Source organism: Boleophthalmus pectinirostris, unplaced genomic scaffold, assembly GCF_026225935.1.
Source record: "Boleophthalmus pectinirostris isolate CB_2022bp ecotype Guang Dong unplaced genomic scaffold, ASM2622593v1 HiC_scaffold_7, whole genome shotgun sequence".
NCBI classification, from domain to species: Eukaryota; Metazoa; Chordata; class Actinopteri; order Gobiiformes; family Gobiidae; genus Boleophthalmus; species Boleophthalmus pectinirostris.
In genome coordinates, this window is record NW_026571473.1 from 16790738 (window position 1) to 16811790 (window position 21053).

The 21053-nt window shown below is 38.5% G+C and overlaps 2 protein-coding genes across 2 annotated transcripts in view; both read left to right on the plus strand.

The window, feature by feature from the left end:
• LOC110160068 (vitellogenin-2-like) overlaps window positions 1-7732 on the plus strand; it is a 9806-nt gene extending 2074 nt beyond the window's left edge. Inside the window, 26 exon segments of the mRNA XM_020924675.2 lie at window positions 1-305; window positions 393-605; window positions 684-901; window positions 987-1084; window positions 1161-1285; window positions 1359-1460; window positions 1535-1654; window positions 1725-1911; window positions 1983-2076; window positions 2154-2339; window positions 2428-2596; window positions 2676-2886; window positions 3591-3814; window positions 3816-3980; window positions 4381-4425; window positions 4515-4589; window positions 4700-4906; window positions 4982-5124; window positions 5209-5344; window positions 5426-5552; window positions 5629-5812; window positions 6109-6200; window positions 6270-6361; window positions 6669-6834; window positions 7325-7486; window positions 7563-7732. The exon segment at window positions 1-305 is cut by the window's left edge and continues 17 nt beyond it. Coding sequence (XP_020780334.2) covers window positions 1-305; window positions 393-605; window positions 684-901; window positions 987-1084; window positions 1161-1285; window positions 1359-1460; window positions 1535-1654; window positions 1725-1911; window positions 1983-2076; window positions 2154-2339; window positions 2428-2596; window positions 2676-2886; window positions 3591-3814; window positions 3816-3980; window positions 4381-4425; window positions 4515-4589; window positions 4700-4906; window positions 4982-5124; window positions 5209-5344; window positions 5426-5552; window positions 5629-5812; window positions 6109-6200; window positions 6270-6361; window positions 6669-6834; window positions 7325-7486; window positions 7563-7666 — 3950 coding nt within the window. The 3' untranslated portion in view covers window positions 7667-7732.
• Window positions 7733-11733: 4001 nt separating this feature from the next.
• LOC110156390 (vitellogenin-1-like) lies at window positions 11734-20943 on the plus strand. The gene is given in 37 exon segments (XM_055164667.1): window positions 11734-11793; window positions 11996-12016; window positions 12093-12244; window positions 12540-12788; window positions 12937-13098; window positions 13162-13257; window positions 13259-13314; window positions 13392-13542; window positions 13623-13780; window positions 13844-14009; window positions 14092-14226; window positions 14315-14533; window positions 14613-14824; window positions 14912-15003; window positions 15082-15155; window positions 15158-15208; window positions 15284-15382; window positions 15451-15570; window positions 15648-15837; window positions 15934-16021; window positions 16233-16421; window positions 16499-16550; window positions 16552-16611; window positions 16908-17115; window positions 17521-17966; window positions 18185-18229; window positions 18341-18403; window positions 18487-18690; window positions 18772-18926; window positions 19295-19430; window positions 19506-19626; window positions 19713-19893; window positions 19961-20049; window positions 20120-20214; window positions 20297-20462; window positions 20541-20702; window positions 20781-20943. Coding segments are annotated over 37 exon segments (5004 nt in total). The 5' UTR covers window positions 11734-11753; the 3' UTR covers window positions 20882-20943.
• The last annotated feature ends 110 nt before the right edge of the window (window positions 20944-21053 follow it).

Consider the following 21053-nt stretch of genomic DNA (forward strand, 5'->3'; position numbering starts at 1 on the left):
CTATCCCTGTTCTGGGAAGTCATGTTTCTCTGAAGTTCATCAGGAATCACTTACCATGGACTGCACAGGAATCATTTACAGAAGCAACGAATGCTTTAGTGTCCACCTTCCACATGGTAACAGCTGACCAAGCTGCCATAAATGAAGCTAAGGAGTTTCTGAATCCCATTTTTGAGAAGGAGAAGAGTATGGGAGTGAAAGATTTCAAATTCTTCATTTACCGGGACATAGTTATGCTTGGCTATGGTACCCTGGTTGCTAAACACTGCGTGGAAGAAAGGGATTGCACTGTTGATCTGGTCAAGGTGAGTCGTTCGTGATATGTAAAAATACAGCACACTAAAATACTAAACAGAGTTGGATGCTTAATCATATTAAATTTTTTCTCATAGCCACTCCATAACTATGCAGTTGAAAATGCAGCTAACCCAGAGAGGCTTATCATTGCTCTTAAAGCTATTGGTAACGCTGGACATGTTGGAAGTTTGAAGACTATTCAGAAGTTCATCCCTGGGATTGGTATCGCTGCTGAACATCTGCCTCTGCATTTGAAGATTCAGGCTGTCGCTGCACTGAAGAACATGGCAAAGAAAGAACCTAGGATGGTACATACTTAAGACTGAATAAGATTTTGTTTTTGTTTTTTTATATGTACTTACTTTTTGTATTTTGTCATCATTAAGGTCCAACCAGTTGTCCTGAGTCTTTTCAGAAACACCAAGATTGACTCTGAGCTGCGTATGATTTCTGCTGCTATGCTGTTTGAGACAAATCCCTCCATGGCTCTGGTGAATGTGATCGCGGCCTCTGTGCTGAATGAGCCCAATATGCAGGTCGCCAGCTTTGTGTACACCTACATGAAGGCCCTGGCCAAAAGCACAGCCCCTGACCTGCTTTCTGTGTAAGAGCAACACTATTCTGGCAACACTATTCTGGGAGCTTTTGTTAAATAGGTGAAAGCTATCAAACATATTCTTGTCTTTCAGTGCTACTGCCTGTAATGTGGCTGTGAGGATTATAACTCCGAAACTGGGCTCATTGAATATGCGCTACAGCAGAGCCCTGTATGTGAATGCCTACCAAAGTAAGTACACGTGGACCTCTTCTCTCATCACAGCCTGACAAATCAAATGAAAAATTGTTGTGTTTATGCCTGTTAGACAAGTGGATGATGGGAGTGGCTGGAAGTGCGTTCATTATCAACAACGCAGCCAGCATCTTTCCCAGAGCCATGGTGGCCAAAGCGCGTGCCTATGCTGCTGGGGCTTATACTGATGTTTTAGAGGTACAAAAACATTTGTAAAAGACAAGTCTTGCTTGTCACACATAAACTACAAACATCTTATTTCATCTTTCAGTTTGGGGTACGGGCTGAAGGACTCCAGGAGGTGCTTCTGAAGTTTAATGAGTATCCAGATACTAAAGACAGAATTGCTAAGATGAAGAACATTCTCAAGACGGTATGATTCCTTTGTTATTTTTTATTATTTAAGCCTCACAAAAAGCATTATTTAAACATATCTTTTCCTCACAGCTCAATGACTGGAGGGCTGAAGCAACCCCCAAGCCTCTGGCCTCAGCTTACATCAAATTCTTTGACCAGGAAGTTGCCTTCACCAACATTGACAAGGACCTTATGGATTACATTGCTGATGTAAATGTGTCTTTAAACTAATATATTTCACATATTAGCTGGATTTTTTTAACAATAACGTGGCTTGTAGGTCTTCAGAAGCTCAGAAATTCTCAACACAGGAAAGGCCTTCTTGCGTCAACTGCTGTCTGGAGTTAATATGCGTCATATGCACCCCATGCTTCTGTCTGAGGCCAGACGCGTCCTGCCCACTACTATTGGTCTGCCCATGGAGCTGAGTTTTTACACTGCAGCTGTGGCTGGGGCCTCTGTCAACAGTAAGACTTCCCTCACAGACTCTTTTATTTCAGTGTAGACTGTGTATAAAAAAAATATTATATTTTTATAGTTCAAGCTACTGTAACACCCCCTCTACCTGAGGACTTCCGTCCAAGGCAGCTTCTTGAGTCTGACATCAACCTTAGGGCTTCGATCATTCCAAGGTACTCTAACACACCTCTTTTCTTCTCTTTAAATTACAAAATAAAAGATATAAATCAGTGTTTATTCTTTGTCACAGTGTTGCCATGCACACCTATGCTGTGATGGGAGTCAATACACACCTTGTCCAGGCTGCTCTGATGTCCAGGGCAAAGATCCATGCAGTTGTTCCTGCTAAATTTGAGGCAAGACTTGACATCAACAAAGGCAACTTCAAGCTGGATCTGCTGCCAGCTGAGAGCATTGACAAAGTCGGCTCTGTACGGTACGGAGCTTTACGTCTGACCTCTCTCACTATATTGATTTATTTCTGTTTGTGACTAAGTTTCATTTTTCTTTTTTTTCTTCTACAGTGTTGATACTGTGGCTGTTGTCAGAAACGTGGAAGATCTCAGAGATGCCAAAACCATTCCTGTGATCCCAGCTGACCAAGCAAACAAGGGCTCCTCAAAAAGCTCCTCAAAAGGCTCCTCAAAAAGCTCCTCCAATAGCTCCTCAAAAGGCTTTGTCTCCGGGGGCTTGGTAGGTATTAAATGTCTTCACAAGTCAACTAAACACTATTCCAAAATGTCTGAGTGACATTTTTTTTTTAAATTTCCAGTCATCAGAGCTGCTCTCCTCTGTCGTGTCACACAAAATGACCAACAAAATTAGGATTTCAAAAGCCTATGAGAAGAAGATATGTGGCTTATTTGAGACCCTTGGATTCAAAGCGTGCACCGTGATTCAGTCTTATAATGCTCAGTCCATCAATGACTCTCCTTTGTACGCCACGATTGGAAAACACCAAATTTTTGTTGAAGTTGCCCGAGGTATGTATACTATATACAGTTAGTTGGTGACTTTGAGCCTTGCAGTATATTTCTTTAGCATTATTAATTATATAAGCTGATCGTAGTTTCATGATTTAAATATTTAGACAGTTTAGACAGAAAACAAAAAATGCCAGTCACTACTTCATCCTGTAGAGTTACTCACTCTAACATCTTCTCACACAGCATTCTTAATGCTCTCCTTTTACTTTTTCAGTGTAAGAGTGTTAGGCTCTTTTCATATTTTCGAAATCAGCTGGACACATGTATTCAGTTCAATATTTATTACACTGAACGTAGGTTTGCTTAAATAAGAAATAATAAACACAGCCTGGGTGACTTGGATAGGCCACATGATAACCAGCCTGGTATGAAGTCCAACCTTTTCCTCCATATTGGAAAAACAAACATCTATATACAATTAAAATATTGATATGATAGATTAAATTAGTCTAAGTCTAAGACAAAACAAAATAAAAATAAAAACAGTGAGGGCAAGCTGTCAAAATATAAAGAAGTTGAACAGTTGGAGAGATCTGTATACACAAATACAAATCTATGCCATATACATGAACCATGCCCTGTCATCTTCTCTTTCCACATTTTGATGGTGTGAGGGAGCTCTTTCCACATTGTTATAGTTCACATAAATCACTAGTCTTAGCATGGCCATTGTTAATAGATTTGCATTTGTTTGGCTGTAGTTGGTGAAAGTCCAGTGGAGAAAATTGAGGTTGAGATTCAATTTGGAGACAAAGCTGCAGACATCATCCAAAAGGTCACCATCACACAGGCAGAGGAGATCCTGGAGGACAAGAGCGTCCTGATGAAGCTGAGAAAGATCCTGGCTCCTGTACCAAAAAACACCACTAGCTCCTCCAGCTCCTCCAGTCGCTCACACTCAGGTCTAAGCTCCAGTGCCAGCTCCAGTGTCCTCCTCCTCAAAGTCCAGCAGCAGTAGCAGCAGCAGCAGCAGCAGTCAGGCCAGCCGCAAGTCTAGACTCCGGGTGACGCTCGACCAGAAGAGCAGCAGCAGCAGCTCCAGCAGTAGATCTTCATCCAGCTTAAGCTCCTCCAGACATTCTCCTGTGGATGTAAGTACTCATGATGAATAACCCATAGCATTAAAGTGCAAAAAGTTAACGTCTAGAATCAGTAAATATAACCTGAATTCAGATCTGGATTTGAGTAGTTTTGATAAGATTGAATTGCTTGTGAAAATATTTCAGTGGTTTATTTCCAACTAAATACAATATATAAATACCAAATAATTAAGCATGAAAAAGATTAAATAAATAATAATCTCATCATCAAAATAATAATAATACCCTTTATAAGTAAAATAAAGAAGAAATAAGAAGCAATTAAATCAAGTTAGAAACATTTTTAAACAACTTAATTACTACTGCTGAAATTAAGATCAATTCCGAATTCAAGTAATTTTAATCTATATATGCAAACTATAAATTTTATAAAAATTTTCATGTTTTGCAGCAAGAGATGTACGAGGTCAAGTTTAACAGGGATCACAAACACCAGGTGATTTTATTGGAGAGCAGATCTTTTGTGGCATCAGTTCTTTAACTTGAAAGTTGTATTAAAAAAAATGTTTTTGTGTTCATTTACAGCATTCTCGCGCCAGTACTCATCAGTCCCGCCAGAGCAAGAGTAGCGCACAGAGTTTTGAGGATATCTACAACAAGGTAGAGTGTAAACTTCTTTTTCATTGCATTTCAAATTAGTGAACACAAGAAGAAATTTATATACATAATGGTTAGTAAAACTAAAAAATCTTGTGCATTTCCTTTTTTAGGCCAGATTCCTGTCAAATACAGTGGCACCTAGTCTGGCTATTGTCATCCGTGCTAAGAGAGCTGACCACAAGACTCAGGGATACCAGGTTGCAGCTTACGTCGACAAAGACAACAGGAGAATTCAGATCATCTTTGCCAAATTGGCTGATGCCGAGCACTCTGTAATTTGTGCTGATGGTGTCGCTCTGAGCAACCACAAACTGATGGTACCTCTTGTCTTTTCTTAAACTGTTTCCCATTTGAAAAACTATCATAACATGTTTATATTGTTTTATGTTTAGGCCAGAGTTGCTTGGGGTCAGGACTGTAAGCAGTACTCCACCGACGTCGTTGCTGAGACCGGCCGAGTGAATGAAAACATGGCTCTTCGTCTGAAACTGAGTTGGGAAAAATTTCCAAGAGCATTTAAACACTACATCTCCAAGTAAGACAATATTTAATTTCAGTTTACTCACTTTACAAATCTGAGAAAATGTGTGCCTTACTAAAATGTGGTGCTTGTGTTCAGGATGTCTCGTCTTGCATACTCCCTTCAACAATATGGGGCCAGCATTGCAAAGACCAGAGAGGTAGTTAAGCAGATGAAACTCACAGTGGTGCTTGCTTCTGAGACAAAACTTGATATTCTGCTGAGGACCCCAAAGGTACAATGTCTACTTTTTATGACATGATATGATATTATATTATATTATAAGGCACATCTGTTGTTATAAATGTCACTACAGAAACTCATCTACAGCCTGGGTATACGTCTTCCCTTTTGCCTGCCTTTGAAAGAAACAGCTTCTCAACTGCAGTCCTACAACAACTGGGCTTCAAAGATTGTCTACCTGATTTCCAGTGGCAACAACAGTAAAAAAAATAAGAATAAGTGTTTGCTTTTATTTTAAACTTGATGTAAGAGTATTAACAGTTTTCTGTCTTGTAGTGACCTGTACTATGAAGCAAAATGTCCTGACCAGTTTCAACAAGGCAAGGTGTGAAAGCTCCATGCCTAAATCCTGCTACCAGGTTCTGGCCCAGGACTGCACTGAGAAACTCCGTTTCATTGTTCTAGTGAGGAGAGAAGGCCCACAGGCACAGCGCGAACTCCGTGTGCTCATCTCACACTTGTAAGTACAACTCTGACCCTTCTTAACATTGGTTGTAATATTTTTGTTTTTACTGGACTATGTCATTGCAAAACCATTACAATGGGTGGGTTTTCAGATTGTAAAGTGCCATAGTCCAGTCAGCTTTTCCTTAGTTAGATTGTACCTAAAAAGTAAATTCACAAATGTTAAACAGACCTGAGACCTCAATATGTCCTCGATTGTTGTTGTCCATTTGTCCTATTAGTGCAAAGAGGTTTTATTCCAGTTTCTCAGTCAGCAACATAATTTTCACTTTTTTCAATTGTTCTGGACAGGACTCTAGACATTGCACAGAGGAACGGCCATGTTGTGGTAACAGTGAATGGAAAAGAGCAACAAGTCACAGAGGAGACTCAGTTGGCCCCTGGTATGCCCAAAACCTCCTCTTTTGTTGTAATATAAAGCTCCAGAATTACTAATCCTGTTTTTATTTTAGACGTGAAAATTAAACGCGAAGCCAATGGTGTGGTTCTCTATGCCCATGAGCTTGGTCTTAAGGAACTCTACTTTGATAGTCAAATCCAAAAGGTAAGGCTGGGGATTGATATTACTACTACAGACTTAAAGGTGCTCCATGTAATTTTGTGTCCACTGTATGATTTGCCTGAAATGTTCCACTGTCTGGCAACATGGCAATCTATCATCATAACAGTATATTTTTTCAAGATGTATGTATGGTTATCATTTTTTTCAGTTGAATATCTGACAGCTCAGTACATTTTAATCCTGTACTGTGGAACAATCCAGGCAAAGCAATGACATCTGTGATGGCAAACAGTTGACGGACCCCAGTAAAATTTCATACTGCTCTTTTAACAATGCCTTTTCATCACAGGTTGTAGTTTCTGACCTCATGAAGGGAAAGACCTGTGGCTTGTGCGGCCGCGCTGATGGGGAGTATAGACAGGAGTATCGCACACCTAGTAACCGCGTTGTCTCTGATGCTGTTAGCCACGCCCACAGTTGGACTCTGTCTGGTAATACCTGCCGCAATGAGGAAGGTTGGTACTATTGAAGTTGTAGGCACTCAAGCTTAACTTTCAACTGGAGATATATATATATATATTTTTTTTTTTGTCTAAAATCTAAATTCTAAAATTTCAAACTTGAATTTTTATACTTTTGAAAAGGCTTAATAAGCAGTACTGATTTTGATACCACAATAATGAGTTAAACACACTTTACTTTATAGAACAACACAAATTAGTAGTTTTGATTTTATATTAGATCTATTTCAGAAGTATAGTAGAGCAAAACCATACTAAAAGTTTCAGGAAATGCCCATTTTTGTCCTATTTTTTCAGTACTGATACTTGCACAAATTAATATCTATCTTTAATATTACTTTTCAAACTGATTAGTATCTGGATATGTATTATTATTATTATTATTATTATTATTAGTTAATACAAACCTACTTCAAAATGCTAATTGAGAGAAAGTGTGGATGCCAAATAATGACTGAAAATTTAATTCCTTTTGGTTTTTCAGGCTGCAAGCTTCAGCATGTATCCGTGAAGCTGGAGGGGAAGTTCAGTCACTATGGCGTACCTTCAAAGTGCTACACAGTTGAGCCAGTTCTGCGTTGTATTCCTGGCTGTAACCCTCTGAAGACCAAAACCATCAGAGTTGGCTACCACTGCATACCTTATGGTGAGTCACAGCATCAAATTTCATGCTTTTTGCAAAGGAAACAAAACATAACTGCCATGTTTATTCTCTGGTGCAGATTCAAACCTGTCCTCTGCAGACAATATCTTCAACAAGAGTAAGGATCTGGAGCTGGACACAGTCGCCCACGAGGACTGCCAGTGCACGCCTCAGTGTGCCTGATCTTACTATCTTGTCTGTTAAGTAATGTTTGATCAATCACTTTGTTGTAAATTTAAATAATAAACTCCTGAAGCAAGACAGACCTGGTGTGTGTTCATCTTTATTACGGACTCATTTTTTAAAACAGACAAGAACAGTGACAATACAAACAATAAACAGTTATGTTTTAAAAAGATAGTCATACCAGTGACTGATTCTCATATTTGTGAGTGACATTATTATTTAATTTTTTGATTTATTCATCTTGCAAATAAAACTGTACATTAAAGTTTTTAGTACAGCTTAATGCAGATGCACTACAAATTTTTATAGGAAGGGGAATATACTTTATATAATGCACAAACACACAAATCAGGAAGCCATGTCACAATGCTCCTCTTTCAATTCAAATGTCATATTCATAAGTTTCACATAAAGTGCATATATACACAATAGTTTATGGTTTCAAAGGATTAAAAATGAGAATATGTTACAAAATATGTTTTAATGGAGGTATTCTGTATTCTGTAACTCAATACATTTTCACAGTATTTTTCCCATCACTGGTGAATGTCTCCCAAATGCAGAAATGTTTAGAGAACTTTTATATTTACAAATGTTACAAATATAAATGCACCATAGACAATGCAAATCTTTACCATCACTGGTCAGAAAAGTTGCATCTTTTATTTAGGAATAATTTTACCAACTCAGTAAAGGAAAACACACCTGTAAAACCTTTTGGTAGTTTTCAGATTGTAGTTTGTGATGATGTCATACTCCCAGATGGGGGGCAAGGGCTAGATATTCTTAATAATTACATTGTACTTGTAACATGAGCCCTTGGTGAAACCATTTTATTTATGTATTTATTTATTTATTTTCATATCCAACCAAAACCATAGAATAAATAAACTGACATATTTCACATGTACCACAGGTTGAGAAAGATTTTGTACAGTCAGTCACGTCTTTGCTCCAGACACAACTAGTCCCTATAAAAAATAAAAAAAAGTTTAATAAAGGAAAGTCCATAAACATCAACAGAAATGAGAAAAGGAGAGATCTGCTCACAGAGACACACTTAGACAAGGCAATTTTACCTACATTTTACCTACTGTACTGTAAACATAAAAACCAAAGAAACATTTTACATGGTCCAGCTTTGGGTTCCTGTCAGTATTTATGTGGACATTATTTTATAGTGCGTTTGTCCTGTCTCCTTTTTATATTAATACTATATGCTTTCATAACAAATGTGTTTTATTTTATTTTATTATTATGATTATTATTTTTCAATTTAAAAAGTCTTTCAATTACATAACTAGTTGCACCTTTTCTCATTATATACATCTATCTATATATATATCTATATGTGCCCTCTTAAAAGGCTGTAGCACGAAAAAAATTTAAATCTGCAACTGCCGTCACTGCACTGGCTGCAGGCAGTTCTAAGAATAAAAAAAAAAAATCTATATGTAGTATAGATTTGTTTTATTATTTAGCATAAAGGCATGATGTGTCTATAACGTAATCTATAACATGTTCACTGACCATGATGTGCAGGCCATTTAAACTTCATTGTAAACTTACTGACTGGGTACACCACTGCACTGCCCAGATGTAATGAGATGACAACTATACAATGAGCGCACCCATAAGATTTTACTTTTAGTGTCCATCTACAGACAGCTCTACTTCCATTAGTGAACACACCAGAACTGACAAGTTTGTGGTGTTTGCTTTTAGGAACACTTATGGACAGAGGTCAGTCCACTCCTACCTCAAACTCTTTGGTTTACTCAAAGTTAGGATGTTAAGTCAAATTAAATGTGGCAAAAAATACGTCTCAGCCATTTCAACAGGGCTCAAAACATAAATTTTAATTTTAATATTTTAACTTTTCAGTCCAGATCTAAAATGTACTGGAGTAGAAAGTACAGCTTTCAAAAGTTAAATTAAGAAGTATCCATTGTAAAATGTACTTTAAAAGTACAAATATCACTTCTATTTTGTGCTGCTGTCACTGGCTGTTAACTGTGGAGTATTATAGTGCTATTGACATTGTTTGCTCTTTTGTTATTATTTATTTATTTATTTGCCATATTCTGCAGCTTGTTTCAGTTAAACTAAGGTTGTGAATTTTCAAGGATAAATACTGTGATAGTTTTATTGCCGTTAAATAGATTTTAGCTATTGAAGACACTGCTATATTACAATCAATCTCAAAATCTCAAAATTAAACATATCTGTTTTTGCAAGTCACCTCTTTAATAAATAACATGATGACTGCAGGTAATATACTTTATACTGCAATTTATATTATAATTTTTTCTATAATGTCCTAAAACAGGGTGCCCAACAGGATTCATTCAGTTTTCTTGATTTATGCTAAACATCACTCATATCAACAGTTTTTGTATATGCAATTTACTAAAGGGAAAGGTTGTTGAAATTAACTAAACAAAACTGAAATAACTTTTTTGGCTTCCGACTATAGCTGGAGGTCTCAAACTGGGCACTAACAAGGTTTGATGCTGATGCCAAAATGTCATCTTTAACCGTGTGAAGTGCAAACTGTTGTGTTGTCATGACAAACTGGTTGTGCTGACCAGACCAAACAAAATGAGCAAACATCTGCAGTCAAAGTGCCGCAAACTCTGAGATTTCATCACCACAGTACAGTGACTTGTACAATATGCAGTGCAATATGTAGAATTTTTATTTCTCAAATTAGAGTTAAGATAAGTAAAGTTAGTGAAGCAAAAAAATCAATGTCATGTTTTTTACACTATAATTTAAATGCAACATAATGTAAAAGTATTCAGAATACAGTACTCTGACTGGACTGTGTATCACAATATGTTACAAAATACATTTAGGTATTTTTCTTATTACTGGTGAATGTCTTCTAAATGTAGAGATTTTTGAAGAACTTTAGCATTTGCAAATATGACAAACACAAATGCACCACAGACAATACAAATCTTTTATTATTTATTATTACACTCACTGATCAGAACAGTTGCATCTGTTATTTAGGAATAATTTTTTACAGATTTTAAGAGTAAAATATAATTAAGCACATGCATTGAGAAGGTTCAGTAAAGAAAAACACACCTGTAAAACCTGTTGGTAGTTTTCAGATTGTAGAATGTGATGATGCCATACTCCCAGATGGGGGGCAAGGGCCAGATATTCCTATTAATTACATTGTACTTTGCCATGAAATATCCAAAAAGTAAATTCACTATTTTGAACCTGGTATTTTCAATTATTGACTAAACCCAAGAACTCTATATTCAGCCATAATTTTGTATTAACAATATTAATTTTAGCTGGTTCCTGCTGTGATGTCATGAAACCCAGCAATACAACAAGGTCTGGATCAGTCTCAACAAGAAGACAAACATACAAGAAGACTACCAAGATTTGGACAGATAATATTTTAAATAATATTTTTGAGCAGATACAGTCTGGTCAAACTAAGCCCTTGGTGAAAGCATGATATTTTTTTATTTTTAAATTTTTCAAATCCATTCAAAACCATAAAATTAATAAATAAACTGGCACATTTCACGTGTACCACAGTTTGAGAAACATTTGTGTACAGTCAGTCGTGTCTTTGCTCTAGACAAAATGAAAAAAATCTTAAAACAGGAGCACTAGTTCCGATAAGAAAATTTGGGTTTTTAATGGAAGAAAGATGACACACAGTAGTTTTTTGTATTTTATTCTCAGTAACCAGGCTCTCTTATATGAGAGCTTGTTATCAAGGGCCCTTTCTGTCAAAATAAAATAAATAAATAAAACAAATATACACAAAATATCTATTTATAAAGGGTATTGGTAATGGGGAAAGGCAATGCTGAACTGACATTTGGCCTAGCACACAAAATCAGACAACCCATGTCAGGTGACCCTATCCTGCCTTTATTCATATGCCAACAGTTTATCCATCCGATTATCTGATCAAAGGTATTGATCCAGTGCATGTGTGATAGTTACCACATTTAGGGTCGTTATGACATGTTTGATAAATCTTGTCAGCACATTTTCCCTTTAAAAGGAGAGCAGGTGACTGCAGATCTTCACAACCCACTCAGCCATGAGAGTCGTTGTACTAGCCTTGGCTCTAGCCCTTGTGGGTAAGTTTCAATAGCATCTTTTGCTTTTCATCAAGTAGCTTTCGTTCATTTACTCTGTTTTACTGTTCTTTTTAACTTCTTTTCATGTTATTTTTGATTTTATAATTGCAAACAAACTTTAAATTGTCATTGAACATTTACAGCTCTAAATTGGTAGCCTAAACGTACATAAGAATAATATATTATTTTCTTTCCATGCTAGCTGGCCAGCACGATAACTTGGGTAAGTCATATTAATTAATAACAAAGTGAAATTATAGCAGAACACTTCTATAAAACTTATGTAAATGTCTTCTCAGCTCCTAGTTTTGCTCCCGGACTAACCTATGTGTACAAGTACAATGCCCAGAGCCTGGGAGGTCTGTCTGAACAGCACCTAGCTAAAGCCGGACTCAACTTCACCAGCAATGTCAAGATCAGTGTTGCCCAAGAAAACGTCCTCATGCTTCAGGTAAACCAGGAAATAAATGAAGAGTGATAACTATCAGGGGAGTATGCAAAGTGTGTTAACAGCTAAGATAACTTCTAATGTGTGTACTGTGGAGGTCTCTAGAGCAGTCGAGGTCGGACACAGCACGTAGTTGAAATCACTGCATGACAAGAATGAGACAGTAGTTTTTAGGGGCAAACACAGAAGGCTTGTTAGCAAAAAAAAACTGCTATAGAAAGCTGATGTTAAGAGGTAGGAAATTCAGCAATTTCTTAACTTCACACTTTCAGTTTGTTCTTTGTTTTTTGCATTGTAGCTTGAGAATCCTCGGATCTATGAGTTCAGTGGTGTTTGGCCAAAGGATTCCTACGTACAAACTCACCTCCGTGCCGACCTGGAAGCTCATCTCAAAACCGCCATCAAGTTCAAATATGACCATGGGATTGTGAGAGAGATCCTGGCCCCAGAGAGTGTCCCCATACTGCTGCTCAACATCTTTAGAGGCATCCTCAACTTCTTCCAGCTGAACATCAAGAAGTCACAGAATGTTTATGAACTGCAGGAGGTCAGGCACAACTAACAATGGAAGTAGAAATCTGTAATCTGTACTCAAATGTTACTCAATTCAAGTAAAACTAACAAAATCATTAATTTATCACAACACATACTTTCTGTCCATACCAGCCTTTTTAAATACTTGTTATTGTTTACAGGAGGGAGCCCAGGGCGTGTGCAAGACCCAGTATGCCATCACAGAGAACGATAAGGCTGAGCGCATCCTTTTGACCAAGAGCAGGAACTTGAATCACTGCCAGGAGAAGGTCATGAGGGATATCGGGTTGGCATACACTAAGACATGGCATAAGTGCCAGGAGGTAGGTCCACACCATTTTAGATATCTATACAATGATGCATTTACTGAGAACAACTGTTTTCAGATTTCCAAAAACCTGAGGGGAACCACAGGATACTTCTACAAGCTGAAGGCAGCCCCAGGCGGCTTGATCATTGAGAAGGCCTCCGGAAAGGAAGTCATTCATTCAGTTCACACCTTTTAATGACCAGAATGGTGCTGCTTCTATGCAGACAATGTATGACTATACTGAGCACATGTTTAGCTATCTCAGGGGCTGACAGATTGACATTAATGCTGTTTGTCCTTTTCAAGCCAAACCCTGGATTTCATTGCTGCCATCAAGGCTCCTATTGTTCCCATCAGTGCTCCGTACCATCCACGTGGCTCCCTGAAATATCAGTTTTCCACTGAGCTTCTGCAGAGCCCCCTCAGGATCCTTAAGATGTCAGACGTGAAGGAACAGGTACAGTTTTGTCTAATAATAAAAACAACAGATTTGTGACACCATGCGGCATGAGCCTTTAATTTTTCTTATGTTTACAGGTTGCTGATGTTCTGAACAACCTGGTTGTCAATAACAGAGACAAAGTACATGAGGATGCTCCTCTCAAGTTTTTTGAGCTGATCCTGCTGCTGCGTGCTTCTGATTTGACTGAACTGCGCAACCTGCTGACTACCTACAAAAGCAGACCTCTTGAGAGGTGGGTCAATGACAATAATTAAGAGGATTTGTGAATATAAAATCTTAATAATGAAATGAATAGGCGGTGGTTGATGGACGCCATCAGCAACACTGGAACAAAGGCTGCTTTGGAGATTGTCATGGCTGAGATCCAGAAGAGAGAGCTATCTGTTCCTGAAGCCGCTCAAGTTTTGATTGGAACTCTGCACATGTTGAAGCCCACTGACGAGATCATCCAGAAGGTTTGGGTAAGTGAGCTCACAGAATGGACTGTATCATGGCTCACTGATCAGAGAAAGTAACTCTTTATATGACTTTTATGTCCTACAGAGCTACATTGAGCAGCTCTCACAGGAACAAGGACGCTACGAACAAGTTGTGCGCAAAGCTCTGTTCCTGGGCTATGGTAGCATCATCCACAGACAGAGTGTTCAGAGGGCTGAGTGGAATGATCGTGACATTCAGGTAGATTTGCAGTATTTTACTATAGCATTTAATTAGATAATATTATGTAACAAAAATAATATGTATTCATTACAAATCCTTTCCACAGCGCATCCAGTCAGATTTTGAGAGGGCCTTTGCTGAGAAAAACACACAGGAGCTTGTTCTGTTGGCTAAAGTTATGGCTAATGCTGCTCAGCCTTGGGGCTACAAACCTATTACAAAGCTCCTACCAATCCATGGCACAGCTGGTGAGCAACTGTCCCAATCAGTTCACATTGAAGCCATCCTGGCCCTGAGAGGCATTGCCAAACAGAAGCCCAAAGAGGTAACTCTTCACTATGAGATATTCACTGTCTTTTGTCTTTGAAGAAAAGTCTTTTCAACTATTGTCTTTTGTCAATAAGGTTCAGAACTTGGCTCTGCAGCTGTTTATGGACACAACTCTGCAGCCTGAGCAGCGTATGCTTGCCGTCATGACACTCTTTGAGACCAACCCTTCAATGGCCGTCATGACTAATGTTATCAACGTTGTCAAGTCTGACAACAGCCAGCCAGTGATCAGCTTTACTTACTCTCTCATCAAGTCTCAGTCCAGAAGCACAGCTAACCCCTCAGTGTAAGAGTCATATTCCCCTACACACAGCAGCATGTATTACCACATACAAATAGGTCAAAGTTCTCACAGAAATTTTTTCTCTAACAGGGCAGCTGAGGCTAATATTGCTCTCAGACTCTTGGGCCAAAGGAGACAGAGCATGAAGCTGAGCAAGGCTTTCAAAGCGGACTTCTACAGCCGTAAGACCTCACTGTTTATACAATAATTTTGAAGATACTGGTTGAGCTAATATTTCATTTAACTAAACTTTGTATCAGATCCTCTGATGCTTGGTGCTGCTGCAAGTATTTATTACATCAATGAGGCTGCTACCATCCTCCCCAAAGCGGTTATATAGCTAAGACGAGTGCCTATGTCGCTGGAGCTGCTGCTGATGTTTTTGAGGTAAATTGAAAAAAATATAAATATATATTTGCAGTTTGTGGTAAATGTCCAGTTAATAAGTAAACCTCTTCACAGATTGGAGTCAGAAGTGAGGGATTCCAGGAGTACTTCCTGAAAAAGGAGAGCTCTGATGTCTCTGATAGAACCACCAAGATGCAGCGCATCATTAAAGCTGTAAGAAGTTAGCTTACACTAACCATAAACAGAAGCAGGAAATGGTAAAATAATGCTTTTGTCAACAGTTCACCAACTGGAAGTCTTTGCCAATCAGCAAATTGCTGGGCTCTGTGAATGTCAAGGTTCTGGGACAGGAAATCGCTTTTGTTGACATTGACAAGCAGCTCATTGAGGAGGCAATGAGGGTAACTTAAAACTTATCTTTTTATTGTTGCTCTCTTTTATTAATACACACAGTGATTCATGTCATTTGTCTTTGCAGATTCGCTCTGAAATTGACATCAAGGAGTATGGCTTAAACTTACTCCGTCACTTGTTCCAAAATGGTGTCTCCGCACACTTGGTCAAAGCAGTGATGCCCGCTGAGATCAGACGTGTCATGCCTACTGCCGCAGGCCTGCCAATGGAGCTTGCCTTCTACACTGTTGCTGTCACTGCAGCAAATGTCCAGGGTAGGTTAAGGGGGAATATGAAACTACATTACTGAAAAAAAACAAAACATATATATATATATATATATATATAATATATATATATATATATTGCAGCCAGATTCCAGGCCAACCTTCCACAGAACTTCCATGTTTCTGACCTTCTGAAGCAGAAGACCAACATTGAGGCTGACATAAAGCCAAGGTAAGAGGTACAATTCATATATATATATATATATATATATATATATATATATATATATATATATATATATATATATATATATATGTGTGTGTGTGTGTGTGTATATATATATATATATATATAACACATATATATATGTGTGTGTGTGTGTGTATATATATATATATATATATATATATATATATATAATATGATATGTATATTTTCATAGCATGGCCCTCAACACATTTGCTGTGATGGGAATGAACACTGACATCGTTCAGGCTGCCATAGTCTCAAGAGCCAAGGTCCAGGTCAACGTGCCCGCCAAGATAGCTGCTTCTTTGGACTTAGCTGAGAACAACTTTAAGATCAGTGCTCTTCCAGTTCGCCTCTCTGAAAATGTTGCAGTTGCTGTTGAGTAAGTTTAGCTTTTCAAATATGCACTTTAGTCAAGAATATATGCGACTTATAAGGTATTTATACGTATGTCTGCAGCGTTGATACTCTGGCCATTGCAAGACAGGCCAAACGGGTAACCCCTCTGATTTCCCGAAGATGCTTCTCCCCAAGCATCTTCCGAAACATCTTCATCTGCTAGCGCCTCCAATGTAAGTCTTTACATTAGCATTTTATTTAGCACATTGGTTCTCAAATGTTTCATAGCCTACCAAAACAATATTTGTACAACCAGATCCAAACAGGGACTATAACAGGACTATTCCAGGTCTAAACTAGGTCTGAACCTGGTCTAAAATAGGAAGGACTACATTAATGCTGTTGTTTTTTAAGAGAATTAACCCTAAGAAATTGCTCAAATATTGGAGGCTATCGAGGAATATGCAAACATACAGATGAAAATATGTTTGAAACAGGATTCTTTTGTGGTTTTTTGTGTTTATTTCAGTCTAGGGAGATACTGGGTAACATGCAGCAAGTTCAGGACAGGCCCCTTCCCACGACAAGAGTTCCCAGATCTGACAAGAAGTTCTGCACTGTTACTGCTGGAGTGAAGATCTGCATCAACATCAGCTCCAGCAATGCCAAGTTCATCACAGATTCCGCTCTCTCCAGACTGGCTGGAAAGCACGCTGTTCTCGTGTCTGTCGAACAATGTAAGCCAAATTCTAATCAAATCAGTTTTAACTGTTGCAAAGTTGTTCACCTATTCAACTATTCAAGGGGTTCAGCTTCTGAACCTTCAGCTATATGCAACATTTTGAGGAGTTTTTCCCATTCAAAAAATTGTTAACTGCAACGGCAACAGTCCTAATTTTTCATAATTCTGAAAGGGCCTGTAGAGGGCAGCAAATCGAACTGTGCTGTACTTTAAATAGAAATATGAAAAGTTGTTCTCTCATAATATTTGAATGGAAGCAGTAGTCTTGTTGTTTGGTTAGATACTGCAGTTGGAACAAATTGGTGGAAGTTCAAAGAAAAGCAGTGCTAGAGATACTGACTCCAGGTATTATTTTTGAATAAAAAAAAAAAATATATATATATTATTTATTATGTTTTAGCTGAAAGTGACAATGTCGAGAAGTGGGAAATGGAGCTTCAGCTTGGAGCCAAGGCCGCAAACAAGCTGATCAAAAACATCAACTTGGACATGGATGAGGTCCTAGAGGGCACACCTATTCTGTCCAAACTCAAGAGAATCCTGAATCCAAGCATGAAAAACAACACCTCCTCTAGCTCCTCCAGCAGCTCCAGGTCCAGAGTTCGTAGCAGCCATCCTTCCTCCTCATCCTCCTCCTCCTCCTCATCGTCCAAGTCTCACATGGCCGGTAAAGTTATCAGCACCATGGGCAAAATCATCGGGGTTAACCAAAAGAGGAGCAGCAGCAGCAGCAGCAGCAGCAGTAGGAGTCAGCAAAACCGCAAGAGGCAAAGGTCCACTGTGTCCAGCCTGAGCTCTCTGTTCAGTGCTAGCTCCAGCTCCTCACAGTTTTTCCCCAAGTCTCAGGTAAAGACTGGTTCTGTATTGTAATGTTTTTAAATGAACTCTCACAGACAAATGAGTGAGGAGCAAGTAAGGGTTTATTGAAGGAATAAATTACAAGATGGGATAGTGGTAGTTGAAACTGCAAAATAAAGAGGGGTGTAAATTTATGTTTTGATTGGTTGACAGTTATAGACAGGTTGAATGTAGTTGTAATTATACAAGCTTCTTTTTCTTGCCAGCGCCAGAGCTCTCGTTCCAAATTCCAGCCAAACCACCAGAAGACGGTATGTTAACTTACATCAAAATATTATTCTATATTATTCGACAATGGATTGATGTATGGAAATTATTTCAAGGTTTTAATTTTATTTCAATCTGTATAATATATTTCACAGACATCCAAGCGTCACTCAGGATCTGCCTCCTCTGCAAGAACCTTTGAGGACATCAGGAAACAGGTATATTCATAATTTATTTAATATTTGTTTTACTTTTTAAATTCAATTGAAGTAACTAAAAATTACTATTTTTTTCTCTCCAGAACAAATTCCTTGGCAATACCGTTGAGCCAGTTTTTGCACTGATCCTCCGTGCTGTCAGAGCTAACAACAACAATCCACTGGGCTACCAGATCGCTGCCTATAAGGATGGAGACAGAGTTCAGATGATCATGGCTGCCCTGGCTTCTCATGACAACTGGAGGCTTTGTGCTGATGCCATTAAACTTAGCAAGAACAAAGCTGCTGTAATAAAATTACACAAGAAGAGATGATGCTCAAATTAGCTCTACCAGTCTATCTTAAACTATATATGCTCCCGTTAACAGGCTAAAATTGCATGGGGAGAGAAGTGCCAGAAATATGAGACCATGATTACAGCTGAGTCTGGCCGTGTTCAGAACAAGGGACAATCTCAAGATGCAGCTCGTGTGAGAGTGGCCTGGAAAAGACTGCCCACTGCTGTTGTCAAAGATGTCAAAATGTAAGTTCATGCACAAATATTTGTTAAAACACATATTCGGCCTTATAGGTGCATTATGAAAATTTTGGGGGTAGGATCCATCAACTGTTTGTATCCATGGAGAACTTATTGCTTTGCCTGAAATGTTCCAAAATATTGCATTAAACTTGAATAACTCACATTTATTCAATTCTGTTGTCTTGAACAACATGCATTGAAAACAGGGTCACTTATCCAGAGATCTGAACTGTAACTTGGTCTAGTAGTGTCACCTGCCTGATATAGATGAGACGTTCCAGCAATAGCATCACCATGGAGATGAGTGGACGACCTTCCACGAGAAAAATTATTCAGCCCACGTTTAACAATATATTGAATTTATTTTGCAGGATCTACAACTCCATCATTGCCCCTTACTTGTCTAGTGGCTATCTGCAGAAGAGATCAGATGCGACCAGGCAGATTTCCTTCACTGTGGTTGTTGAGTCTAAGAAACAGCTTGGCTTTATTTGGAAATCACCAGCAGTAAGGCCATTTTAAAAGTTCAGTCTCTTTAACCCCTATTCTATATCAAAAACTTATATTTTCTTGTTCAAACAGTTTGTCTACAGGAGTAATGTGCCTCTTCCCATCACTCTGCCAATCGATGAGCTGAAGGAAGTGCTGCCATTTGATGAAATGCTTGACAACGCTCACTATCTGTTGGCAAAGACTACTGGAAGTAAGGCTTAGTAAAGCAATATGTGTGAGTACTTTATATATTTCATCTCTACAAAATTAACTAAATGTTTTGTCATCTTTGTTCAGTTCAGTGCAGATTTAATGAAGGACAGCTTACCACTTTCAGCAAAAGACAATACAAGAACTACATGCCAAATTCTTGCTACCAGCTGCTGGCTCAGGATTGCACCGATGAGCTTAAATTCATTGTTTTGCTGAAGAAGGATAGCGCAGGCCGTTACATGGTCAATGTGAAGATTGGTACAAGGTAAGGATACCTAAAAACTCTACATGAATGTCTGAGGACAATTAAAATATTATGATTTCCCTTTTAGGGATATTGACATGTTCTTTAATGGAGAAAGACCAGCTGTCATGATCAATGGAAAGGAAATTGCCAGAGAGCGCTTGCCATATGACAGAGGTCTGAGCTCTCACTTTTATAATAGTAAGTTAATAGTTTTAATTTGAATAAACTTTTAAATTTCCTACAGATTCAGTGACGATTCTGCTGATGAACGGCAAGCTGTTTCTCCGTGCTCTGGACTTTGGCATTGCTGAACTCCAATTCAGTGCATCAGAAGTGACGGTAGAGTATTTTAAAATTATATACAGTATATGTATATATCATTTGGTATGATATTAAGTTTCATAAATCACTTTCTACAAAGATCAATGTTCCAGAGTATTTGAGGAACAAAGTCTGCGGTCTCTGCGGCCAAGGCAATGGAGACAGGAGAAACGATTACCGCATGCCCAATGGACGTATCACTGATAACCCCATCAGCTTCGCCCATTCCTGGACTCTGCCCTCTCAGAGTTGCAGCGATGAGACTGGTGAGAGAACAGTGTGCAGTGACTAAACTAGCATATTTTCAGACTGAGGTTAACTTAATGTTTTTTTTTCTCAATCAGAATGTCGTTTGACTCATGAGTCCATTGAACTGGAGAGAGAAATTAACGATCACGGTGTGCCGTCTAAGTGCTTCTCTGTGGACTCTGTGCTGCGCTGTCGCCCTGGCTGCACTCCCACTAAGACCACCATGTCCAGTGTGAGCTTCCACTGCAGACCCCTCAGTGAGTGTCCCCACATCACAGCAGCATCACTCAACCATAGAGCCAAATGTGCTGATTTTGTGTCTTTGTTTTGTGCAGATGACAACAGCCAAGTGTCAGATATCCGTAACCGCAGCATTGACATGACTGAGTCCGTTGAAGCCCATCTTGACTGCAGTTGCACTTCTCAGTGTGCTTAGATCTTGTCATCTTATATTGTGTCTATGTGTAATTTTAACTAAATAAATGAAGGCATCTCAAAAGACAACTGAAGGCTGTTTGTCATTTTCTAAATATAAAAAACACCAATAATTTGGTTGTACAACAAAAACTTGTTCTTAGCATTCTCAACACAGGGTACGAGCCACCCTG